At 42.8% G+C, this 21,356-nt stretch overlaps 1 protein-coding gene and 1 long non-coding RNA gene across 5 annotated transcripts in view; one reads left to right on the top strand and one right to left on the bottom strand.

Moving 5' to 3' along the window:
- The window catches only part of GALNT9 (polypeptide N-acetylgalactosaminyltransferase 9), a 715,214-nt gene that overhangs the window by 296,049 nt on the left and 397,809 nt on the right, over window positions 1-21,356 (top strand). For all 4 annotated transcript variants that reach the window (XR_012226577.1, XM_073559010.1, XM_073559011.1 and 1 more), the window contains exons 4-5: window positions 8,692-8,866; window positions 16,452-16,649. Coding sequence is in view for 3 of the 4 variants with exons in the window: in XM_073559010.1 (XP_073415111.1) it covers window positions 8,692-8,866; window positions 16,452-16,649 (373 nt within the window). In the remaining variant the exon portion in view is untranslated. The remainder of the gene's footprint in view (window positions 1-8,691; window positions 8,867-16,451; window positions 16,650-21,356) is intronic.
- The window catches only part of LOC141069461 (uncharacterized), a 113,157-nt gene continuing 102,911 nt past the window's right edge, over window positions 11,111-21,356 (bottom strand). Inside the window, exons 2-3 of the long non-coding RNA XR_012226578.1 lie at window positions 13,149-13,163; window positions 11,111-11,246 (exon numbers count right to left, since the gene is read on the bottom strand). This is a non-coding gene — a long non-coding RNA (uncharacterized lncRNA). The remainder of the gene's footprint in view (window positions 11,247-13,148; window positions 13,164-21,356) is intronic.

Below are 21,356 nucleotides of genomic sequence, written 5' to 3'. Positions count from 1 at the left end.
GCAGGCCCGGAGCACTCCAAACACAGGTTCCAAACATCAAAAGATTTGCTGGACAGCTTGTCCAGAGGGTCAAAAGATCACAGCGTGCTAGGCCGCAAAATGTCTGCCAAAGTAGGAAGAGTGCAGTGTGGCACTTTTTTGAACAAAATCCTCATGATCAGGCCAAGGTTATCTGTAAGAAGTGCGCAAAGACCTTTAGCCGAGGGAAAAATCTGAAAAATTTGAATACCAGTTGCATGCTTAGACATTTAACCAGCATGCACTTGCAAGCGTGGACACAACACCAAACCTCAAGTGCCACATGTGCAACTGATCACAACGAAGGTAGTCAGCAACGCTACATTGTTTCCCCCACTGTAAGCCCACCGGTTAGCACAGCAGCAAATGTTGAGGTGTCATTGCAAGACCACAGCAGTCAGGGAATCCCACTGTTATATCAACAAAAGACTGATTCTAGGCCATCAGAAAGAACACCAACTCCATCACCATCATCAACCCTCTCTCAGTCCACCCTGTCCACCGCTACTTCCACCATATGCAGCTCTCAAGTCCAGCTCACCCTCCCAGACACTATGAGTAGGTCAAGAAAGTACTCAGTCTCTCATCCGCGTACACTGGGTTTGAACGCCCACATTGCCAAACTAATCTCGTTTGAGATGATGCCCTTTCGGTTGGTGGAAAGCACAGCTTTCCGCAAACTCATGGCCTATGCAGTACCACGCTATGACCTACCCAGTCGCCACTTCTTCTCTCGCAAAGCCATCCCAGCCCTCCACCATCATGTGAAAGACCGCATTGTCCATGCACTCAAGCAGTCAGTGAGCGGAAAGGTGCACCTCACAACTGATGCATGGTCCAGTCGGCATGGCCAGGGCCGTTACGTGTCCATCACTGCGCACTGGGTTAATGTGGTGGATGCAGGGTCCACAGGGGACAGCGGCGGTGGGACACTGCTGCCTAGCCCACGGTATAGGAAACAGTTGGCTGTAGGCGTTCGACCCTCCTCCTCCTCCTCCTCCTCCAGAAGCGAAAGCTCGTCCACAGAGCGCAGTCGTACGAGCACTCCATCTGCAGCTGCCACTGTTGCACACGATGTGTCCCCCTATCGAGCAGCTAGTGGAAAGCGTCAGCAGGCTGTGTTGCAGATGATGTGTTTGGGCGACAGACACACCTCCGAGGTGCTGGCCGAGTACTTGAAGCGACAAACTGAGTCATGGCTGGGCAGTGTACATCTTGAGGCAGGCAAGGTAGTTAGAGTGATAACGGCCGTAATTTTGTGGCAGCCATAGCCCTTTCAAAACTCAGCCACATACCTTGCTTGGCTCACACCTTGAACCTGGTGGTGCAGTGCTTCCTCAAAAATTATCCGGAGTTAACAGCCCTGCTCCAGAAGGTGCGAAGACTGTGCGCGCACATCCGCCGGTCGCCTGTACACTCCGTTCGTATGCAGAAGCTGCAGCGATTGCTCCACATTCCCAACCACTGCCTCATTATCGACATTGCAACAAGGTGGAACTCCACCCTGCACATGGTGGAGCGGCTGTGTGAGCAGAGGCAGGCCATAATGCATTTGTGGGAGGATACACGGCCAGGCACTTTGAGAGCAGACATGGAGTTGACAGGTGTGCAGTGGTCGAAGCTGAAAGACCTTTGTAAAGTCCTTCAGTGTTTTGAGGAATGCACACGGCTGGTAAGCGCAGACGACGCCATCCTAAGCATGAGCATCCCACTTATGCGTCTGCTCATGCAAACTTTGACGCACCTTAAGGAGCAGGCGTCTGCAGCCAATGTTGATGAGGAGGAAGAGGAGGAGGGAATCCTTGATGACATTCAGCCATTGTCTGCTCAGGGACCTCTCCTGGACGAGGTGGAGGAAGAAGAGGAGGAGGAGGATGATGATGGGGATGATTACTTAGGGGAGGAGGATGCATCTCGTGGGGCAAGTGAAAATGTTGGCGTGGCAAGGTCTGGTACAGGGTTTGTGCATGACTGGAGGGATGTGGATTTGCCAGAAAGTGCTCCTCCACCCAGCACTCGCAGTGCATCATTGACACCGGGAACATTGGCCCACATGTCAGATTATGCCTTGCGGATCCTAAAAAGGGACCCCCGCATTGCCAAAATGATGAACGATGACGACTACTGGTTGGCCAGCATCCTGGATCCACGCTATAAAGGCAAATTACAAAACATCATGCCACAGGAGAACCTTGACCTAATATTGGCTAATAAACAAGCAACTCTGGTAAATCGGTTGCTTGAGGCATTCCCAGCACACAGCAGCGGTGATGGTTCTCACACGAGCCGTACGGGCCGGGGGCAGCTTGGCAGAGGTGTTCGTGGTGCACACAGCAGAAGTGGCGTTGGAGACAGGGGTTTCATGACAATGTTGTGGACTGATTTTTCAAATACCGCTCACACAACTGGTAATACTGCATCGATGGAAAGTGACAGGAGACAGCAGTTGTCAACTATGGTTACAAACTACTTTTCCTCCCATATCGATGTTCTCCCACACAGGTCATTACCCTTTGACTATTGGGCCGCTAAACTGGACACCTGGCCTGAATTGGCCCAATATGCCTTACAGGAGCTCGCTTGCCCAGCTGCAAGTGTGCTATCGGAAAGAGTCTTCAGTGCAGCTGGATCAATCCTGACAGAAAAAAGGACCCGTCTGTCAACCCAAAATGTGGATGATCTAACCTTCATTAAAATGAACCACGCATGGGTTTCCAAGGATTTTGTCCCACCTTCCCCTGATGACACATAGGGTGACAGAAAAATGGCTTGCTTTGGTCCACCTCTTCCTGGTACTTCACCTATTTCGCCTTTTGCATCAGCTGAATGTCCAACATCAACATATGCCACTTTCTAAAACTCCCTAACTGTGCTGCCTCCCCCCCCATGGCCGGGGTCACCACCTACCGCACGACACCGTGCGAGTGCCGTTGCCCTGGACAGGTGGGTAGGCCGACTCTTGGGCACGGGCACTGGCACAGGGTCCCTCATAGTGCAATCAAGTGTCTCTGACGGTGGTGGTGCACACCCGCCGTCAGACACACCGCTGTACTATGAGGGCCCCAGTGCCAGTACCGACGCCCACGAGTGGGCCCCCCTTGCTTGGGCAGGGCCCCAGCATTTGCAATCTTTACCTCTCCCTGCTCCTCCGCTGTGTAATCTGGGCCGTCAAATCCATACTGTGCCTGACACCGTCTGAGCCTGCCTCCTGAGACATATATTTTGAATGTGTACGCTATCCATACATGTTATCCGGGGATACGGTACCCTTTCTAACTTTTGTGCAATCACGTGCAATCCATACTGGGCCTAACACCGTCTGAGCCTGCCTCATGCTGTATAGACATATATTTTGAATGTGTACGCTATCCATACATGTTATCCGGTGATACGATACCCTTTCTAACCTTTGTGCAATCACGTGCAATCCATACTGGGCCTAACACCGTCTGAGCCTGCCTCATGCTGTATAGACATATATTTTGAATGTGTACGCTATCCATACATGTTATCCGGGGATACGGTACCCTTTCTAACCTTTGTGCAATCACGTGCAATCCATACTGGGCCTAACACCGTCTGAGCCTGCCTCATGCTGTATAGACATATATTTTGAATGTGTACGCTATCCATACATGTTATCCGGTGATACGGTACCCTTTCTAACCTTTGTGCAATCACGTGCAATCCATACTGGGCCTAACACCGTCTGAGCCTGCCTCATGCTGTATAGACATATATTTTGAATGTGTACGCTATCCATACATGTTATCCAGGGATACGGTACCCTTTCTAACCTTTGTGCAATCACGTGCAATCCATACTGGGCCTAACACCGTCTGAGCCTGCCTCCTGAGACATATATTTTGAATGTGTACGCTATCCATACATGTTATCCAGGGATACGGTACCCTTTCTAACCTTTGTGCAATCATGTGCAATCCATACTGGGCCTAACACCGTCTGAGCCTGCCTCATGCTGTATAGACATATATTTTGAATGTGTACGCTATCCATACATGTTATCCGGTGATACGGTACCCTTTCTAACCTTTGTGCAATCACGTGCAATCCATACTGGGCCCAGCACCGTCTGAGCCTGCCTGATGCTGTATAGACATATATTTTGAATGTGTACGCTATCCATACATGTTATCCAGGGATACGGTACTCTTTCTAACCTTTGTGCAATCATGTGCAATCCATACTGGGCCTAACACCGTCTGAGCCTGCCTCATGCTGTATAGACATATATTTTGAATGTGTACGCTATCCATACATGTTATCCAGGGATACGGTACCCTTTCTAACCTTTGTGCAATCACGTGCAATCCATACTGGGCCTAACACCGTCTGAGCCTGCCTCATGCTGTATAGACATATATTTTGAATGTGTACGCTATCCATACATGTTATCCGGGGATACGGTACCCTTTCTAACCTTTGTGCAATCACGTGCAATCTATACTGGGCCTAACACCGTCTGAGCCTGGCTCATGCTGTGTAGACATATATTTTGAATGTGTACGCTATCCATACATGTTATCCGGGGATACGGTACCCTTTCTAACCTTTGTGCAATCACGTGCAATCCATACTGGGCCTAACACCGTCTGAGCCTGCCTCATGCTGTATAGACATATATTTTGAATGTGTACGCTATCCATACATGTTATCCAGGGATACGGTACCCTTTCTAACCTTTGTGCAATCACGTGCAATCCATACTGGGCCTAACACCGTCTGAGCCTGCCTCATGCTGTATAGACATATATTTTGAATGTGTACGCTATCCATACATGTTATCCAGGGATACGGTACCCTTTCTAACCTTTGTGCAATCACGTGCAATCCATACTGGGCCTAACACCGTCTGAGCCTGCCTCATGCTGTATAGACATATATTTTGAATGTGTACGCTATCCATACATGTTATCCGGGGATACGGTACCCTTTCTAACCTTTGTGCAATCACGTGCAATCCATACTGGGCCTAACACCGTCTGAGCCTGCCTCCTGAGACATATATTTTGAATGTGTACGCTATCCATACATGTTATCTGGGGATACGGTACCCTTTCTCACCTTTGTGCAATCACGTGTAATCCATACTGGGCGTGAGAACGGCTGGCGAGCTGTTAAGCAAGCTACAGCACCTGTCCAGACAAGTACAGGGATTCCCTAGCGAGGAGACTTATTTGATTGTTTTCAATGTTGGGACAGCAATTTTTGGGGAGCACTATACTCTGGAGAATGATAGATGGGGCCCACCATACACTGGAACATTCCAAAGGTGGACATCAGACACTGGAGCAGCATTTACAGGGCCCATTATACACTAGAGCATTAGAAATGGGGCCCATTATGTTTGAAGCATTATTTGGGCCCATAAGACAGTGGAGCTTCATCCATGGGGACCAACATATACTGTAGCATTATGTGGAGCTCATCATATACTGTTTCAAACATTATATGGGACCAATGATTCTGTATGGAGAAATAGATGGGCCTCGTCATGTGATGTAAAAAGTGAGGTATTTTTCATTGGACTATACCGCTATTTCTCTGCCGTATCGGAGCATGATGAGTTGTGGTATGTGTTAAAGGGGCGCTCTTTCGCCCAGGGCACATGAAAACCTGGAGCCAGCCCTCCCCCCCCCCACAGTTTGTAGCCAAATAACCCCCATTTTTCAGTGCGTAACTTGTATTATGAAGTTAATTAAGGTTGACAAGCTTAAGAAAGAAGAATTGATGCTTTTGGCATTCAAATGGGCACTGTAGGTGTGTTTCCTGTCCTCCTCTCACTGCCGACTTTTATTCCCCATTGACTTACATTGGGTTTCGTGTTTCGGGACGACCCCGACTTTTCCCTATAATCGGACGATCTTGCTCGACCCGACTTTTGGAAAAGTCGGGTTTCACGAAACGAAACGCGACCCTAAAAAACCAAAAGTCGCTCAACTCTAGTCTTCACGATGTCTGAACCATGAAAAAGACTCTCCTGGCAACAATAAATTCTTGCTTTTGAGCCTTGATCCGAGTAAGGATCAAGTGGGAAGATTCAAGTCTCTTACCAAATCATTCATCTCCTCCTGGGAAAACAATTTTGGTCTTGTATCATCTTCAAATTCAGAACTTGATTCATCATCTGGTTCAGGTATGACTCCACCTTCATCAGAGCCAGTTATCTCTTCCAAGGTAGCAAGGGCGCTTGGGTACTGGTATATCTGTGCCATGAGGGATGGGACGAATTGCTGAGTGCATATTGGGGTAAGAAATGGAATGCTTCCATTTTGAATTATACCCTTTCACATCGCATGAACAAAAGTAACAATCGTCACTATGGTTCTTTTGCTTTCGCCATACCATAGGAATCCCATAACGAAAAGCTTTTTTCTTACCCTTGAACCAATTTCGGAGGTCCTCAGCACACCGTTTGTACACTTTATGAGGCACCCAAACTTTACCTTGATCTCCAAGCTTTAGTCCGAAATATGCAAAGTATACTTTCTTCACAAAGTCTGTAATTCAGCTGTTGCTTCAACAATGTATATTCACCACAAATGTAACAGAAATTGTCAGGCGAATTAATACACTTCCACTGAGCTATAATGCTAATTTTGGGAAACACGGTTTAATATGATGCGCTAACACGAACTGAGATTAAAAAGTGTGATCAGGCAAGAACCAAGATAAAACAATTGAAACAAGCCCGGGCATGTCAGAGCCCGCTCGTTCAGCTTGCAACATGTTGATGCTGGTTTCATTAGCTCACTCTGCAAGTTCTTTTCTTTGAAAGTTATATTTTTTTGGCATTGTATATCTTCAATGCATTGATGTGAATTAATTAATAGTAATTTTGACTTTCAAAATCCTAAGATAAAAAAAAAAAATTGAGAAAAATTTACTAAATTTGAAGAGAATTTTGCTTTTTGTGGCAAATCCTGAGGTCCAGGATTTTTTTCAATATTTTTTTTGTTTTTAGCCACCAAAATACATGGAAATTAGATGAAAATAATCAAACAGCTTTTTAGTCGCAGACCTGTGTATATAATACATGCTTCTTATTGCTTTCCAAGGGTGGTGGCTGTGGTGAAATGGGTTCCCAAGGTCGCTTCTGGAGGAGGCAAGAGTGGCGCATTGCTGCAGGCCGCAGGCTGTAATGAGGGGATGTTCTGATGTGCGCTGCTGTGGGTGAAAATAGCTGCAGTGCTCTGTAGTGCAGGGGGGCTCCACTGGCATTTTGTGAAAGCTCCGAGCCCCCCCGCACATGCATTAGTGCGATGCGATGGACTCCAGGAAAATGGCCGCCGGGGGCCACGCATGATCAGATTGAAATCTCAGCAACAAGATGCCAAGATTTCAATCTGAGCATGATATACCCCCAGCAGACATTTTCATGGAGGCCACCGCATCACAGTAATGGTTATGCGGGGGGCTCCGGGCTTTCAGAAAATGCCGGCAGAGCCACCCCCTGCACTACAGAGCACCGCAGCCATTTTCATCCTCAGCGGTGCACAACAGAGCACCGCCTCATCCCAGACTGCACCCTGCAGCAATGCGCTACTCTTGCCTCCTCCAGCAGCGACCCTGAGACCCTGCTCCACAGTGGGCGTGAGGTATATCGGCATAATAAGATGCACTCCCATTCCCCCCCATTTGGAGGAAAAAAGTGCATCTTATAATCTGAAAAATATGGTATTTAGAGAAACTGATATTCACTTTAATTCAAAGGCTTAAGACTCATCATGCAAGATAGTTATGTTATGCATGTAGTGTGATCAAGCGAATGACATGTCCAAAAACATTCATTTATCAGTCATGGAAAAGTTTATGTGAGCAAAAAACTTATTGCTGCCTGATGGTGAAATGTATATGGTTTGATCAAAGATACCCAAATGCTTAGGAGGCAAGTTAATTGTAGTCACTTGACCTCTTCTGACTGGTTGATCGGGCGTAGCTCCAATTTTGTGTTCCAAAAGTTGATCAGCTACAGTTGCAGTCCTAAACATATTTTTCATTGCCTTTTCAACAATTTCACTATCAAACATCTGTGTGAATGATGTTCAATTGAGCGCTTTCATGATCGAATAAGATTGATTTACATCATGATTACCACTATACGTAAACGCTTGACTGATATTAATTATAGATCAATTATTACTTATATCATTAATTGCTTACACAAATATTTACTCATCAAAATGGACCTTTAGTTGTCTTCCATCACACTTAGCAGAGGTTCAATGGCACATCTCTGACCAGTCTATATGAGTAGGGCTTCATTATCTAACTAACATTTTTGTTGGGAGCCAGTTTTCAATGCACCCCACTTTGGACAACATGAGTCTACAAGTCAGGGTGTTGACACTTTCATTAATTCCTGTTAAATTCGCTAGATAATCACATCAAAACCAAAAAAAAATTGAGCCACCGCATCTCTTGTTACAAGTGCATTCACACTCTTGGGCCATTTAACAAGCAGAACCTAAGATAAAAACAAAATTAACAAATACCCTGTAGTAAGTAAATTAATAGTAATTATACATGTAAATAACATAGGATAAAAAAAACATAAAAGCCATCGCACCATGACTATCAATTACATTTTCATTTAAATTACCTATGTGATTACAGTAACATTTATCCAACTAAATCATTCTTTTGTTTCAGTTGAACTGAAATTTAATTTGGATCAATATGTGAATAAGAGATACCCTGGCCTTGTGAAAATAGTTCGTAATACCAGACGGGAAGGACTAATTCGAGCACGGATACAAGGATGGAAGGCAGCAAGTGCACCAATAGTTGGATTTTTTGACGCTCATGTGGAATTCAACACTGGGTGGTAAGGACACACTGTTCTATCAATAGGCATGTAGTTAGCCGATCAAAATTTGTGTTATATGTACAGTATTTATTGCTTGAAATCTGAGATATATCAGTGTAGTTATATAAGTTTTCCACAAGGTTAAAAATGTAATCATTAGATTGGAAATGTTATATATATATATATATATATATATATATATATGTGAAATATTGTAAGTTGCACATTACCCAACTCTCATGAACACATAACTCTAAATAAATCAACATGAACAATAGTTGGCCCAATACATTTGATTCACTGTGCACAGACAAAAGCAGCATTTCATCATTCATTCAACAAACTACCTGACTTGTTATTACCGTATATAATTGCGTATAAGCAAAGATTTTCAGCCCATTTTTTGGGGCTGAAAGTCCCCCTCTCAGCTTATACGCAAGTCATATACCAGGGGGTCAGCGGGGGAGGGGGGCGGGGGTGTCAGGTCATACTTACCCCCTCCTGGCATGGTCTCTGCAGCCCCCATGCTTCTCCCTGTCTCAGGCTCCTTCCTGCAGCAGTCACATGGTACCGCTCGTTAAAGTCATGAATATGTGCATATTTATGACTTTAATGAGCTGTACCATGTGACCGCTGAAGGAAGGAGCCTGAGACCGGGAGAAGCAGGGGGGGCTGCAGAGACCACACCAGGAGGGGGTAAGTATAAGCTATATTCACCTGTCCCCGGTCCATGGCTGCGTGCTGCTCTGTCCTCTCCTCCTCCATGTCCTCTGTGATGTTCAGGTCAGAGGGCGCAGTGACGTAGTTAGTGCGTGCTGCGCCCTCTGCCTGAACGTCACTGACAGGACGCAGAGGAGGAGAGGACAGAGCAGCGTGCAGCCATGGAGCGGGGATCAGTAAATATCGCCAGTGCTGGGGTCCTGAGCCAGCGGTGACATCAGAACCTGTCACCGCCTGCTCAGGACACCGGCTCCCCAACGACGAGAGGTGAGTATGTCTTTTTTTTATTTGCAGTGGCAGCAGCAATATATGGGGGCATAATCTATGGAACAGCATATGGGGGCATAATCTATGGAGCAACATATGGGGACATAAACTATGGCTCAGCATATGAGGCATAATCTATGGAGCAGCATATGGGGGCATAATTATGGAGTAGCATATGGGGACGTAATCTATGGAGCAGCATATGGGGGCATAGTCTTTGGAGCAGCATATGGGGGGCATAAACGATGAAGCATCTTATGGGGGCATAATCTATGGAGCATCTTATGGGGCACCATATGGGCCATAATCTATGGAGCATTTTATGGGGGCATAATCTATGGAGCATTTTATGAGAGCATAATCTATGGAATATCTCATGGGGCCATAACCTTTATGGGGCAGCATATGGGGCATTATTAACCTTTGTTCAGCATCATATGGGGTGTGTTTTGTATGGAGCATCTTATGGGGCCATCTTGGACTGTATGGAGCATTATATGGGGCTCCTGATTCAATATGGATATTCAAAAACATTTAACCTACTGATGTCTCAATTAATTTTACTTTTATTGGTATCTATTTTTATTTTTGAAATTTACCAGTAGCTGCTGCATTTTCCACATTAGGCTTATACATGAGTCAATAAGTTTTCCCAGCTTTTTGTGGCGAAATTAAGGGGGTAGGCTTATACACCGGTCGACTTATACCCAAGTATATACGGTATATAAAAGTATACATAAATTTGTGAAAAGGTAATATAATATTTGTTTGTAGCTAAACAGGGGGCCCTTAGAGTCAATTTTAATGGTGGGCCTTTGCTGGATCTTGGATTCAGCGGCGCACCTGAAATACACTGGTCCTGTTTTTTAATACAAATTGATTCTTTTTGGATATTGGAAAAGGTAGTAGTTACGCTATATAGTGGTTGGTGAGAATATCCTCCCTATCTTTCCATCCTTCATGCTTGGATAAAACCCTATTGCGCTTTGCATTTTTTGAAGTGAGATAAAGAAGTGCTCACAGGCAGAGAAGCTACATGTATACATTTTTTAATACAAATCACAAATGTCACGAATCCAGAAATTTAAAAATATGAGTCTACATGAGAAAGTGTGCATATTGTAAAAAATACAATTTTTTTAGTACATTTACTTATTGTAAGAGTTCACAATTAGATAAATTAGATTAAATAGGTTGAGGTCACTTGGACATTATTAACCCCATCCCGACATCGGGCGTAATAATACCAACTGGCTAAGACGATGGTGCAGACAACAAGGATTCGGATTCCTGGACCACGGTGTGAATTTCCTGTACTATGGACTCCTCGCAGAGACGGACTACACCTCAACAAACCTGGGAAATGCACATTCGCCAGAAGACTGGCTTCACTCATCAGGAGGGTGTTAAACTAGAAGAAGAGGGGACAAGAAAAAAAAGTTAGACCCGAACATGATGCCGGAGAATATACTGATGAAGGATATGAGGTTTGTCAAAAAAGGCTCAAGACAACATACTCCCAAGGGAGTAAAAAAAATTTCTAAAACAATCCACAGGGAGGAGATTGGAACATAACAAAATACTTTAAACTGCATGCTCACAAACGCCAGAAGCCTGACAAACAAGATGGAAGAACTAGAAGCAGAAATATCTAAAGGTAACTATGACATAGTGGGTATAATTGAGACATGGTTAGATGAAAGCTATGACTGGGGCAGTTAACTTAAAGGGTTACAGTCTGTTTGTAAAGGATCATAAAAATCGGAGAGGGGGGTTTGTCTTTATGTAAAGCCTTGTCTAAAGTCCACTTTAAGGGAGGATATTAGCAAAGGGAATGAGGATGTCGAGTCCATATGGGTTGAAAATATATTTTCTGAGTGGCTGGGGGCAGATGTTTGTAGTCATGGGGGAGCCAATGACCATGGTCCCTGCCTAGGCTATGAATATCTGTCCTCAGTCACTGGCTTTCCCTCTGACAGAGAAAATTGCGCTGGAGCCCACACAATTTTTTCCAACGAATGTACAAGTTAATTTAACACCTACATGTCCCAAATTTTACACACATACACTAATCTAATTATTAGACAAATACATATATAAATCTAACTGAAATGAAATGGTTTACTGTATGTAAACCATGTGTCATTTCATGTCGGGTTCCGTAATGATTTTGCAGAAGCCGGCAATTGAATTTTAACCGATTCTATTATATATATCTCTCTGAAATATATATATATGTGTGTCAATGACTATTTAAATTGCTAAAATTAGTTCAAAATTATAGAATTAAAATGAACCAACTTAAAAAGATTTTCCAAAATTATAAAAAATATCACTCATTATATTTTTTTTTTTCAAAAAACAGCACCGCACCGGTACACAGCCTGTTTGTGGAATTTCAGCATCGCTCCATTCACTTCAGTGAAGCTACACTGGAATACGAGTCACAACCAGTGGACAGATATAGTAATGTTTTCAGAAGAAAGTAGTCATGTTTTTAAAATCCCGGGCAACCAAATTAAATAGATATTTTGAACTTGATAAAAAAGCTTTCATTGCAGATAAAAAGTGTATTTACAAAGTTCCAAAGCAAGGCGTGAAAACTAATTGAGAGAAACATTGGATAGCTGTTAGGGTCCCTGGTGGTCTCCACACATGTCCTTCCATCTGTTTGCCTTGGGGGTGAAGCATAACTGCCTTGTCTTTATTAAGAACAATATTATCGTAGAATATTTGACCTTTCTAGTGAAGGAGAACATGTGGAGTGCTGGTCACCTTCTCATTACTCTTTAGTCTTTAGCTATAAATGTGGATTTGTGGAACATTATTCATAATAGGTGGAAGTATAGATATAGTGGGGATATAGAAATTAGTGTAAATTTTACAAATCAATACCATGTTGAGTCTAGCCAACGATGAACTGACCATTAGTTTGGAGGTTTCTTTATCATATGTAAATAAAGAGAAGAACATCCTATGTGACATTTTCCAAGTTAATTTCCAAATAACTATTAAAATAAAACAGACTGAAGCACTATCTGCCCCTTATTCTCTCTATGGAACATGAAGTTGCCTGAACGAGCAGGCTGAGAACGAGATAATTACTTACTTTGGATGTCCTAGAAGTGACAGCTTATTACACCCATTAGAGCATGGCTTAATGTTCCGTCAGTCACATTCTGCAGTGCCAGAAATATTTCCTTGAAATATTAATATGTGCAACGGAGAGGATATATAGACGTAATACAAATAATAACAAGGGGGCTGAAGGATCACAAAGCAACGCTGAGCGTGGTTAACCTCTAAGACTTACCGTATGTAAGTGTTGCTATAAAAAAAAGAAAAAAAAAACAATTAGATATAAATTATTTTTATTCTAATATAAAGAAAATAACAAAGGTAAAATAGATTCATCTCATTCCATTTACTGAACCGCTCTATCTGAATGCATCTGACTAAAAGTGGTTCATCAAATGTTCTTATTGCTGCCGACTAATGGAGATTTTTATTGCAAATCCATACCCATTGAAGAGGCACAATGAATCCCTGCATTATAGAGATTTGTCAGTACTGTACACATGCTTTGCTTGCAAAATTTCCAAGGAGAAGCAAGGAGACTTACCTGGATAAATATATATGTCCCTTGGGGGCAAATGCTCTTAAAAATTCTATCCAAATTGCAACTATTAACTAAATAATGAACAATTGTGAATAGAGCAAATTGTAATAGGCAAACACCATTAAATATTGCATGCATTAAACAGTACATAGAGAAACGTTATATGCTACGTTATAAGAAATTATTTGCTTCATTGCTATTAGAAGTGAAATCTAGTGTACAATAAACTGCTACAGATGCGGTAATCCTCATAAAATTCTTTGCCCTGTTGTCTACTGTCAACGACATAACACAAAAAATACATACACTACCTTAGGCATAGGTAATAAAGTTGAAACTTGAAGATTTAATAAATTTTTTTAATCTTTATTAGCTGGCCTAATATAGCCTAAACTACCGTATATACTTGTGTATAAGCCGGCCCCCTTAATTTTGCCACAAAACGCTGAGAAAACTTATTGACTTGTGTATAAGCCTAGGGTGGAAAATGCAGCAGCTACCGGTAAATTTCAAAAATAAAAATAGATACCAATAAAAGTAAAATTAATTGAGGCATCAGTAGGTTAAATGTTTTTGAATAGCCATATTGAATCAGGAGCCCCATATAATGCTATATACGGTAATAAAGTGATACTGTTCTGAAACAATGGCAAATAACTACAATATAAGATCTGGAAGGGTAGAATCATAGAATCATAGAATCATAGAATCATAGAATGGTAGAGTTGGAAGGGACCTCCTGGGCCATCTGGTCCAACCCCCTGCTCAAAGCAGGATTCGCTAAATCATCCCAGTTAGATGTCTGTCCAGCCTCTGTTTGAAGACTTCCATTGAAGGAGAACTCACCACTTCTCGTGGCAGCCTGTTCCACTCATTGATCACTCTAACTGTCAAAAAGATTTATCTAATATCTAATCTGTGTCTCCTCCCATTCAGCTTCATCCCATTGCTTCTAGTCTTTCCTTGTGCAAATAGAGATAACACGTCATAGAGTTCACGAGTGTTCAAAGCTGCTGACCTTAGTTATCCACTAGCTGAATGGGATGTGCTTGTCTTCCACTGACTCTTAGGGTCTGTGCACACGTTGCGGATTCTGCTGCGGATCCACAGCAGATTTGGCCTTGCAGATCCATAACAGATTCTCTTGCGTTGTACAGTACCATTATAACCTATGTAAAATCAAAAAAGCTGTGCTCAAGCTGCGGAAAAATCCGCAGCATAAACGCTGCTGGTTCATTTCCACAGCATGTCAATTCTTTGTGCGGATTCCGCAGCGTTTTACACCTGCTCCATTATAGGAATACGCAGGTGTAAAAACGCAGGTGGAGTTCACACAAAATCTGCAGAAAATCCACAGTAATTCTGCACTAAATTCGCAGGTAAAACAGGTCATTTTACCTGCGGATTTAGCAAAATCCACAGGACAATCCAAATATTTGAATGAAAAAAAAAATATAAACAATAAAAGTACACATATTTGGTATCTCTGCATCCGCAATGACCCAACCTATAAAACGGTCCCACTAGTTAACCCCTTTAGTGAACACCATAAAAAATAAGTAAAAAAAATATTTTATTATCATACCACAGAACAAAAAGTGAAATAAAGCGAAATCAAAACAACGGATATAAATGAACTTGGTACTGCTGAAAACATCATCTTGTCCCACAAAAAACATGCCACCACATAGCTCCATCAACAGAAAAATAAAAAAGTTATAGCTTTCAGAATAAATCGATGCAAAAATGATTATTTTCTCTATAAAATTGTTTTTTTTTTGTATAAAAGTGCTAAAACAGAAAAGATATAAATGAGGTATCGATGTAATTGTACTTACTGAAAAACTAAAACTACCATATCAATTTTACCACACACGGAAAGGCATAAACCTCCACTCAAAAGAAATTCCTGAATTGCTGATTTTGTTTGTTCTGCCTCACAAAAATCAGAATAGAAAGCAGCAAAAAATGTCATGTGCCCAAAAGTGGTACCAGTAAAAACGTCAACTCGTCCCACAAAAAACAAGCCCTCACATGACTCTGTGGGTAAAAATATGGAAAAATTATAGCTCTCAAAATCTGGTGATAAAAAACTATTTTTTGCAACAAAAAGCGTCTTTTAGAGTGTGACAGCTGCCAAACATAAAAACACTATACAAATCTGGAATCGCTGCAATCGCACTGAACAGAAGACTAAAGTTGCCTAATCACTTATACCTCAAGAGGAATGTCGTAAAAAATAAATAAAACCAATTCTTCACCTGCTGCTGATTTTTTCATTTTAACTTCCAAAGATCGCAGTAAGGCTCGGTGCACATTTATCCTGTGCTTTGCGCTGAGCACTTGCACCACGGTTTACTTGTAAATCTCTGAAATACATGATTCAGATGGAAACTCTGGTGGAAAATTCTCTACAATGAGGCATATGGAGGCACTGTGGATGCCGTCTGATCTGTGATCTAGGGGTCTAAATCTTTTTAGGATTGCATAAAAATGCCATCAGCCACAGTTTTGTGCACTTCTGAAAAGAAGGACACTGCTGAACTGGACGGAGTCCAGAGTAAATCTGCTGCCTCATTATAGTGAATGGCTCCCTCAGGGGTTTCATCTGAATCACGTCACTCAGAGATTTAGATGGAAACCCCAAAGTAAGTGGTCAGCGTAGAGCGCCTGATAAATGTGATCCCAAATGTTATGTAAACTCTTCCCAATAGAAGTTTCAACTCAATCCACAAAAAAACAAATCCTCACTCAGGTCTGTCATCTGTTAACAGAAATATTGGGGGCTTCCACATTACTGGTAGCACAAAGGCTCTGAAAAAGCAAAATGGCTCCTCACCCGACAAAAGACATTCAGCAAATTCTCTGCTCCCAAATTCAAATGCCCTCCTCCCTTTTGAGCTCAACAGTGGACCTAAGCCACATATTGCATTTACGTTTGGCATTTAGGTAATAAAACCAGTGGATAACAGAATCTTTCTCATTTTCCATATATAGGGCAGAACCTGTTATCACAAGGATCAAAGAAGACAGAAGGCGAATCATTTTACCAGCAATCGACAATATCAAATACAACACATTTGAGGTGCAGCAATATGCTAATGCTGCACACGGATATAACTGGGGTTTATGGTGCATGTACATTACTCCTCCTCAGGACTGGTTAGAGAAGGGGGATGAGTCTGCTCCAATCAGGTAAGCTGAAGTTACTTTCTTTTGCAATATTAAGATTTACTGGTAAAGAATAATAGAAACAAGTAATTTTGTCATGCACAGTATTTCATGTTTATTTACTATATTTTCCCATATAAGCAATGCCCATATATGAGTAATACTATAGTAATACTATAGACACTGTGCCAAAACCCACTGGGGTCTAGCTAACAATTTGACAGTTTGTGCACAGCTGAACAGAGTTGTCAGAAAAACAAGATTTTGCTTCAATAACATATTGGATGGATTGTCTAGTGGAAACACCCATACTGCATAGTATTATTATTATTTATTTATTTATATGGCTCCATTAATTCCATGGTGCTGTACATTCAAAGTAATAGATATCGTTTACAGTGAGCAAAATTACAATGACAGACTGGTACAGAGGGGAGAGGACCTTGTCCTTGCGGACTTTCATTCTGCGGGATAATGAGGAAGAGACAGAAGGTCAGGGGTGCGGCACCTCGGGTGGTGGAGAGGTGGCAGCTCAGGTGGTGGTATAGAAGTTACAACCACGACCACCGCGCTCTCCAATTGATATCTCTTGAAATGCAGCCGAAATGTCAAAATCTCTAGCTTCTGCTATTGAAAATGCATGGGCTCCTTTTTGATGTCATTGTCCAACCAGTTCAGTATTAGTAGGTGAGGGCTTGTCAGAATCCTGTCTCGGAACACCAGGCTTCAGTAGTTGAGAGTCCTGTCCCCGCGCTCTTCCACGTGCTCTTGCTCTTCCAGGCATGATTTCATCTAGAAGATTGAGCCTTTGTAATACAGAGACAGAGTACAACATCGCCCAAGCTTTCACCCTCTCCTCCTCAGACTTTCTATCTGTGCAGTGAATGCCTCTAGGCTGAAGATGATGATGGTGGTAGTAGTTGGAGCATTTAAGACAGTCATGAAGCAGCCATAACAACTTGAAACAGAATTCTTTTTACCGAGATACCATACTGTTCAATATGTGACCTCTATTTCTAGCCAAAAATAGTGTATAGAACTAGGTTAACAGACAGAAAATACAGTGGAATGTAGTCCTTAATTGCCACAAGTTGTATGCCACAAATACATTAGGCGTCTGACAGCAATACCAGACTGTTCAATATGTGGACTGAATTTTATATTTGTAAAAAAGTCTTTACAAAATAACCAGACTCTGGAAGACCTAAAAGTTGGTCTGGCAACTTCCATCATGTTGGTGTTACGGAGAACGGTCGCACGCCTTCTGTCAGCAACCACCACATGGCTTCTTCCTGCCTGAAGGGGTGCTACACCTCACTCCCCCTGTGTGCTGCTGTTCTCGCTCTGCATGTCCTCCTGCCAGGTTGGGTCAGTTACTATATCATCCACCACCTCATCTTCCACTTCTGCACCCTGGTCCTCCTCCGGACTTTCTGGAAAATGTGTCTCATCATCGTCCACCTCTTGTGACCGTGGCTGCTCAAATATTTGTGCATCGCTACATGGAATCTCATCTTGCCCCGCTTCAAGTGGACCAGGCGAGAGGCACGAATCTATAAATGGAGAAGTGAACAGCTCTTCAAAGTGTCCGAGTGTGGGATCAATTTGTCTCTGGGCACTTAGCATGGTGGGAGGAAGGAGGATCAGGGTGAGGAATCTGCAGTCCAGATTCACGGCTACTCAGACATGACCATGTGTAAGACAGGGTGCTGGTGGTGGTGGCCATATAACTGGAAGTATTATCCGCTATCCAACCAACAACCTTTTCACAGTGCTATGGTTACAATAGTGCTACCTTGGTACGGTCCCCTAGGACTTCAGACACTAAGGTCCAGCGAGAAAAAATAGATGTTTTCTGTTGCCCAATTTCAGTTTGCCCATGGCCTCAGCCTTGGCCTCGGCATGCACCATCACCATCATGTCCACTTCCCTGTCCCTTGCAGTGCACCTTGACCATTGTACTGTAAATGGACTAGAATATTTTACACATTCACTACAAATAGCTGAATTTAGAGCGAAATTGTATGTGATACGTGTGCGGGAAAACCACACTTTAACCTATCTGGCCTGTAGTTAAATATGTGGTTTTGTTTATCAAATTGGTGTCAATAAGTACGGTAACAGACTGCAAAGACACTAGAATATGTAGGCCTAAAATGCCCAAATTTTTAGCACACAGCTGTATGAGGCGTGACACAGATATACCCCACTGTTAAAAAAAATGTGGCCTGTGTTTTTTAAAAATGCTACATAGTGCTGTATATAACTTGAAAAACAGGCAAGAAAACACTGGAACAACGGCTTAAAATCCCCAAATTATTATCACACGGATGTATGAGGCGTGTCACAGATACACCACACTGTAAAATGAGGCCTGTTTTTTTTAAAAATGCAACAGAGTGCTGTATATAACTTGAATAACAGACAGGAAAATACTGGAATACCAGCCTAAAAAAACCAAATCTTTATCACTCGGATGCATGAGGCATGTCATAGATATACCACACTGTTAAATGAGGCCTGTTTTTTTAAAAAAATGCAACATACCGTCTTTCCCCGAATATAAGACACCCCCGAATGTAAGACGTACTAGGGGAATAATGGGGGATGCCTAATGTAAGACATCCCCCGTTTATAAGACATAGCGGATCAGCGGTGCCCCGAAAGTAAGACGTTGTGCGGTACCGGTATAATGCATTAGGTTTAACATACCGGTACCGGTGCCTGTGTCCCCCTGTGTCCCCCGGGCAGAAGTCAGGGCCTCTCTGATTGGCCCAGCGGCTTCTGTGAGCCCGCCCGCCGGCCGCCGCCCTGACGTCACCGCTCATTGGCCAGTGTCCCCCTGCACGAGGAAGAAGAAGCCTGCCCTGCCCTGTCCCGCACCGCAGAGGAATCGCCATCCGGTAAGCAATGGCTGTGGGATACTGTACCATACCGTAATGGCAGGCTGTGGGATACTGTACAATGGCAGGCTGTGGGATACTGTACAATGGCAGGCTGTGGGATACTGTACAATGGCAGGCTGTGGGATACTGTACAATGGCAGGCTGTGTTTACGATGATGTTCCTGAAGATGATGACATGGTTGTCATCAAATAAATCTTGTTTTATCTTCCAGTATAACTTATTCAGACTGTTCATTGTTACCGTTTTTCATTGTTTTAAATGTTTTACATGTTATACATGGAAATACCGTCATGATACGGTTGTAACAAGACATTCTTGGCACTTTCTTGGGCACTTGGTTTAATAAAACTGTTTTGTGGTGAACACCACACTGTTCAGCTTGTTAATAAATGTTATTTTTTGGTTAAAACAAAAATCGTCATTTTTTTTTTCTAATATAAGACATACCCCGAAAGTAAGACATAGTGGGACTTTTGGGGGTCAAAAGAATGTAAGACACTGTCTTATATTCGGGGAAACACGGTAGTGCTGTATTTAACTTGAGTAACAGGCAGGAAAACACTGGAATACCAGCCTAAAATCTCCAAATTTTTATCATACGGGTGTATGAGGCGTGTCACAGATATTCCACACTGTAAAATATGTGGCCTGCTTTTTAAAAAATGCAACATAGTGCTGTATATAACTTGAGAAACAGACATGAAAACACTGGAATACCAGCCTAAAACCCCCAAATTTTTATCATACGGATGTATGAGGCGTGTCACAGATATACCACACTGTAAAATGCTGTCCTCGCTCTGCATGTCCTCCTGCCAAGTTGGGTCAGTTACTATATCATCCACCACCTCATCTTCCACTTCCGCACACTGGTTCTCCTTCAGACTTTCCGGAAAATGTGTCTCATCATCGTTCACCTCTTGTGACCGAGGCTACTCAAATATTTGTGCATCGCTACATGGAATCTCATCTTGCCCCGCTTCAAGTGGACCAGGCGAGAGGCACGAATCTATTATTGGAGAAGTGAACAGCTCTTCAAAGTGTCCGAGTGTGGGATCAATTTGTCTTAGGGCACTTAGCATGGTGGGAGGAAGGAGGATCAGGGTGAGGAATCTGCAGTTCAGATTCATGGCTACTCAGACTTGACCATGTGTAAGACAGGGTGCTGGTGGTGGTGGCCATATAACTGGAAGTATTATCCGTTATCCAACCAACAACCTTTTCACAGTGCTATGGTTACAATAGTGCTGCCTTAGTACGGTCCCCTAGGACTTCAGACACTAAGGTCCAGAGAGAAAAAATAGATGTTTTCTGTTGCCCAATTTCATTTTGCCCATGGCCTCAGCCTTGGCCTCAGCATGCACCATCACCATCATGTCCACTTCCCCATCCCTTGCAATGCGCCTTCACCATTGTACTGTAAATGGACTAGAATATTTTACACATTCACTAAAAATGGCTGAATTTAGAGCAAAATTGTACGTGATACGTGTGCGCGAAAACCACGGTTTAACCTATCTGGCCTGTAGTGAAATATGTGGATTTGTTTTTCAAATTGGTGTCGATAAGTACGGTAACAGACTGCAAAGACACTAGAATATGTAGGCCTAAAATGCCCAAATTTTTAGCGCACAGCTGTATGAGGCGTGACACAGATATACCCCACTGTTAAAAATATGTGGCCTGTGTTTTTTAAAAATCCTACATAGTGCTGTATATAACTTGAGTAACAGACAGGAAAACACGGGAACAATGGCCTAAAATCCCCAAATTTTTATCACACGGACGTATGAGGCATGTCACAGATATACCACACTGTAAAAT

Source organism: Dendrobates tinctorius, unplaced genomic scaffold, assembly GCF_039654945.1.
Source record: "Dendrobates tinctorius isolate UK_male_01 unplaced genomic scaffold, ASM3965494v1 ptg000265l, whole genome shotgun sequence".
Taxonomy (NCBI): domain Eukaryota; kingdom Metazoa; phylum Chordata; class Amphibia; order Anura; family Dendrobatidae; genus Dendrobates; species Dendrobates tinctorius.
This window is presented reverse-complemented; position numbering and strand designations above follow the sequence as displayed.